The 6,000-nt window shown below is 32.9% G+C and overlaps 1 protein-coding gene across 1 annotated transcript in view; it reads left to right on the forward strand.

Moving 5' to 3' along the window:
* The window catches only part of PIGX (phosphatidylinositol glycan anchor biosynthesis class X), a 23,703-nt gene extending 17,950 nt beyond the window's left edge, over positions 1 to 5,753 (forward strand). The window contains exons 5-7 of the mRNA XM_065942114.1: positions 1,581 to 1,794; positions 3,396 to 3,496; positions 4,755 to 5,753. Coding sequence (XP_065798186.1) covers positions 1,581 to 1,794; positions 3,396 to 3,496; positions 4,755 to 4,898 — 459 coding nt within the window. The 3' untranslated portion in view covers positions 4,899 to 5,753. The remainder of the gene's footprint in view (positions 1 to 1,580; positions 1,795 to 3,395; positions 3,497 to 4,754) is intronic.
* The last annotated feature ends 247 nt before the right edge of the window (positions 5,754 to 6,000 follow it).

Below are 6,000 nucleotides of genomic sequence, written 5' to 3' on the forward strand. Positions count from 1 at the left end.
AACTGATTTTAATAATAGAGAAAACTGTGAGTGTGTTTGGGAGGGATGGGGAGTATGTGGGAATGCTTTATTTTCTGCTCAATTTTTCTGTACCTAAAATTGCTCTAAAAAATGAAGTCTGTTAGTTTTAAAAAATAATATATATATATATATATATCACACTGAAATGAGGCTGCTAAAAAGTTAATGCAATTTTTAAACCTAGAAACTGGAAAAAAATGTAATTTTTGCTAAAGAAGATAGTATTGCTACTATTTTCTTTGAGTATTTTAAAAGGCAACTGATAGGATGAATGGTTTGGAAAACCATGTCTTGAGAAACCCAGAAAACTGTACATATTTCTTAGCAGAGGAGAAAACATATGGAGGAAAGTGGTTGTCTTCTAAGTTATGAGGGACCCTTAGTGAAACAAATAAAATATTTTTTGCAAATATTGTAAGCATGGACAATTGGTGAATTATTATGGGTCAGAGAATCAACTTTCTACTAATAAAAAGGGAATAAATTTAACAGTACATTAAATGAGATGACTTAAAATAATGAACTTCCTTCCAATCATTGAAAGCATTAAAACAGTGGCTGGATATTTGAAAAATACTTTAATTGGAACAATGGTTTAAATTAATCACTTCTCAAGTTCCCCATGAGTCATAAGATTATAATTCTTTGACCTTTGCTAGTAAGTTCTGTTACTCCTGTGATGAACTGGGAAGAAACAGCATGTGAAAATACAGCACTCGGTGTCACTGTCAAATAGAAGAATTAGGATGCTAGTAGCTCTGGTGGGTAGAAATTAATGCTGGCTTTTTTCTCCTTGTGTAAGTGAATCTGAAGAAAACTTGCATGTGTGTATGCATACACATACACACATATTATGTATATAATGTTCATATACGTGTGTGTGTATATGTGTGGTTTTATAAATAAATATGTATATATGGATACATTTATAATGTAAGACTAATTTCTGTCACAACTGCATTTTTACTTTTGGCATAAAACACTTATTTAAAAATTTTTTTTACCATGTTATTTTTTAAAAGAATCGTTACCATTTTTTCCATTAACTTTGTATCCAAAAAAGGGTGCTGACCTTTGCTTTGACTTCCTGCCCGCAGTGCTCTATCTTACTCACTACCATCTTACTTGCTTCTTTGAAGAACAGGAAATTACCAGAGTGATACCTATCATTTTAACCCAATACTGGGTTAACTGTTTTTTATCATAGTTTTCATGCTTATTGAATCAATGCTGTATTTATTCCTGAAGTTTCTTTTCTTGGGACCTGTTTTGTTACCAAAGCAAAGGTTGATAAGGAAATTACATAGAAATTTTTATTATGGGGAAATTTCACACCTCAGAGTATAATTTCCTCAGTTTACTTTTAGTAAGCTTCTATTAAACACAGATCACATCTTGTGTTTTCTACTTAAAACTGATAATGGAAGAGGAATGAAAATTGTTTATAAGGGGTGGTGTGTTTGACATTTTTGTTCATCTATATAGTAGTCTTCTGGTTTTGTTTTTTACATCTTCCTCATTCATTTCTTCTGGACTAATATTTGTATTCTTTTTGACAGGCAGTGATGGTTTCAGAAAATTTTAATATAGAAGCTCCCAACTATTTGTCCAAGGAATCTGAAGTTCTCATTTATGCTAGACAAGATTCACAGTGCATTGATTGTTTCCAGGCTTTTTTGCCTGTGCACTATCGCTATCATCGGCCACATGGTAAAGATGGAGAAACGTTTATTGTGGTCCGTAACCCTGACTTATTGATGTATTGTGACCAAGGTAAGGGTTACAAATCTTTTTGGAGAGTTGAAAATAAAAGTAAAGGTATGGTGGGAAGTCAGGGACAGTGATAAGAAAGTCATGTTTCTTTTTTCTTTCTGTTAAACTTTTTATTGTAAAATAAAGCACTGATATAGAAAAACTTCACAAATACATAGTTTAGTGAATTGTTAAAGGGGAAATAGCCATGTAACTACCACCCAGGTCAAGAAACAGAACTTTGGAAAAAAAACAAAAACAGAACTTTGCCAGTCAACGTAGCAGCAGCCCCACAGCTCCTTTCCCAATCTCCTTTCCTGTAAGAGTAACCCACTCTCCTCACTTTTAATCACTTCCTTATGTTTCTTTTATACTTCTGTCACTCAAGTGGGCATTCTTAGACACGATAGCTTAGTCTTGCCCATTAAGAAAATGTTATTTCTGTTAAGTCTGTTAATTACAGATTTCCCCTCTATTTCATTCTTTAAAGAAAATTTTATCTGTTGAAGAACCAGGGTTATTTGAGACCCTGTCATTGTTGAGGTTTGGATGACTATACTCATTAGTTTATCTGTCTTCTTCATTACTTGGAAATTGGTAGCTAGTTTTCGAGGTGTGATCAGATTCAGGTTTGATGCTTTTGGTAAGACTATAGGTGGTGCTGTGCTCGTTTATGAGTGGGCCTATCATGCGTGGTGTGTTTCTTTTATCAGCCAGTGATACCTCTGCTGCCTTCTGTTTCTTCATACTGATACTGCAGAATTGCATACTGATATTGTAGCTGTTCTTGGTTCGTGTCCACTTGCATGTATTTTAGGGATACTTTATCACCTAGTTTTGTTGTAGAAGTTGTCTACGAGTTATTGGTTTTGTGTAGAATTGTTCTCCTTTTATGTGTGGATTTCAGCAAATTAAAAAACTGCTCTCATCATTTTCACTCTTCCTAGAATCAAAACTTTAGGAAGTCCCTTTCAGATTTTGGTTCTTTGTATCTCCAAATTGGGACTGATTAAAATGTTTACTGAATTCAGTAGCACTGTTACTAAAGACTGACAGGAAGTTTTTAATCACACATTTGCTGTCATCATCTGTTTCATGATGAGAAAAGTAAAAAAATATTCAACTGTGTTAACTTTGTTTATCCAACCTAGTTTACTGTTTCTTTTAATGGTTACCTTTTACTTACCCTAAATAAAGTTTGGAAAAGTGCCGCCTCCCAGGAGAGCACTTGGGGTTCTGGAATTGTTCATTTTTTTGGTCTGAGAGTTCTTTCCATGGCTATGTTTTGTCTATGGAAATTTTCTAGTTGTAGATTTATGATCTGTTCATTTTTCTGAGATATGTTACATTTCAGGAAAAGTTTAAGTTAAAATAAATGGCCCCTGGTGTAGTGGGATTTGTTAAGAAGTCATGCTCAACTTCTTCACAGTCTTTGTAATTTTATAATTTTCTAGGCATCCACTTAGAACAGGCTAAAATAAAACAGCATATGATAGCTGAGTCCAAATCATGTACATTGTGTATTAAAATGTTTAAATACTCATATCCCAACATGAAAGACTGGCTTGGCTTCTAGTCCAGATACAGGTTTTCTGATATGATTTTCTACCACTTTTTCTCAGAGTTTCCAGTCTTGAAATGCTGGGCTCAGTCAAAGGTGACAGCTCCTTGTGCTTTGAACAGTAAGGATATCTGCCAATGGAACAATATGAAATATAAATCAGTAAGTTAATATTTTGGAGAAGGAAATGGCAACCCACTCCAGTATTCTTGCCTGGAGAATCCCATGGACAGAGGAGCCTGGTTGGGTACAGTCTATGGGGTCGCCAAGTATTGGACGCAACTGAGTGACTAAACAACAACAACAACAAATTAAAAAATTAATATTTTATGTTGTTTTAGGTCATGCATCCTCATATAAAACTCCTGTAATGTTTCTGCCACATTTAAGGGATGATAATCTTATATTCTACCTTAGGAAGCTGTTTTGTATTTGTTTTTAAAGTTGTTTCTTTGTTACTGTTGGCAATAGTCATAGAATCATTTAATTTGCAGGCATGGAGATTGAAAGTTAGTCCCATGCCTCATTGATCCAGGGCTAAGTGTAGTTGATGTGCTTTTTAAAAGTGTGAAATGGCAAAAAAAACAAAAAACAAAAACACCACAGTGGTGTGTCCATCTGATTTTATTTAATCAGTAAAACTTCATTATATTTAGAACTTTTTATTAATTTTTAAGTAACAAAATGAATTAGTTAACTTCATTATATTACATAGAACAAGTGAACAGAGGAAACTAAAACTATAAAGTTGTATCATTTCAACTGCGGTTAAGTTTCTAGACAGTAATATTGTTATTATAAATCTAAATCTAGGCTGATGCAGGTGATTTTTAGAGTTTTAACCTCCAAACTTGTTTTCAGTTATTAAACTGAGTAAGTATTAGTAGCTCATTAACACTGACTTGGTCAGAAGTAGAGACACGGATGTAGAGAATGGGTGTATGGATACCAGGGGTGGGTATTAGAGAGGGTGGGATAAATTGGGAGATTGGGATTGACATATATATACTACTGTGTACAGATAACTACATAGCACAGGGAACTTAATGAGTCTGATTCTGTTACATTAACTGAAATGTTGAATCTAAAAGAATCATTCAGATAGTGTAACATGTAGTATAGCAATGGCGAAAGGTATTTAAAAGAAAAAAGATGACCCAGAGGGATGGGATGGGGAGGGAGGTGGGAGTGGGGTTCAGGATGGGGAACACATGTAAATCCATGGCTGATTCATGTCAATGTATGGCAAAAACCACTGCAATAATGTAAAGTAATTAGCCTCCAACTAATAAAAATAAATGAAAAAAAAAAGATTACAAAAAAGAAAAAAGAGAAAGTTAAGTTCAAAATCAAAGAAGTAGTGGTTTCATGTTAGGAGGTTGATCGTAAATGTATCTAACTTCTCTGTCTCTCTCCCAAGGTATACAAGAATTTGACTCTACAAGTTCCAGTGGGACTGACCATACATACCTCTTTAGTATGTTCTGTGACTCTGCTCATTACCATCCTGTGTTCTACTTTGATCCTTGTGGCTGTTTTCAAATATGGCCATTTTTCCCTATGAATTTTATGTAGTTAAATACTTTCCATAAACCTAAATAAGACCTATTCATTTGTGACTAGAAGTGTTCTTCTAGAATTATGTCATTCCTTTGCCTTTTGTCTTCATTTATGGCTAATAATATGTTTACTAGAGGAAATTCTGGATCATTCTCAACTAATTTCAAAATTCAGTGCTCTATTGTGTAGACCTCTAATAATTCTCAAGCATCAGGGGCCAATACGGGAAACTTAATTCTGTTAAATTAATATTATTTATGAGAAGTGACTTAATCTTCATTTTGGTTATAAATAAATACTTTATTAGAGACAAATTATTGCTAAAAATTGAGAAAATTATTATGACTAAGACTGATTTGGATGAATCAGAGTTTATTTAAATGTTAGTTTTATAAGAATATTAATTTATGCAGTTTCAAAGAAAACTATTAAAGTAGGACTTCTAAGAAATTAATGTCAGAATTGATTATTCCTTGAAACTTTTCCATTCCCTTTTTATAATACTGATTTTGAATATATGAATTGGCAATGGATTGATGGAGTTAAGTACTAATACTAAAAAGTATATTTTACTGTATAGTTACAAAAGTTTTTGAATCTTCAGGTGATTTTTTTTTAAGAACAAAAGGTCTTGGTTTATTGCTTTTCTTTGAAAGAAATTAGAAAATAAAGCAAATGCATAAGCTAATTACGAAATAAAAGGGCAAGCATCTTCCAAAACAGAAGCCAAAAAACTAGGGTATGTTTTGTATAGCATAATGGGATATGATATACTTTATATATGCTATCACTGGTTAATTTCCTAAAACATTCTGGTATTTTTTAATGGGAATAAATATTTTTTAATTTGCCATGTTAACATGTTTTCCAGGTATTTTTTCCTCAGTGGGATTAATATAGTGGCATTTAAATAGAAATTTATATATATTAGTTAAAATTCAGTACCATTAACACCATTTTGGAATACGGTTAGTCAGGTGGGGGACACGGTACTGTTTAAACTCTTAAGTGTGTTTCTATGTATGTGTATGTATATAATAGTCATTTTCTTTTGCACATCAAAGCCAAGTTCCTCAGTATTTAAGTGTTTTCATTTCAGTTAATAT

Source organism: Muntiacus reevesi, chromosome 8 (assembly GCF_963930625.1).
Source record: "Muntiacus reevesi chromosome 8, mMunRee1.1, whole genome shotgun sequence".
Taxonomy (NCBI): domain Eukaryota; kingdom Metazoa; phylum Chordata; class Mammalia; order Artiodactyla; family Cervidae; genus Muntiacus; species Muntiacus reevesi.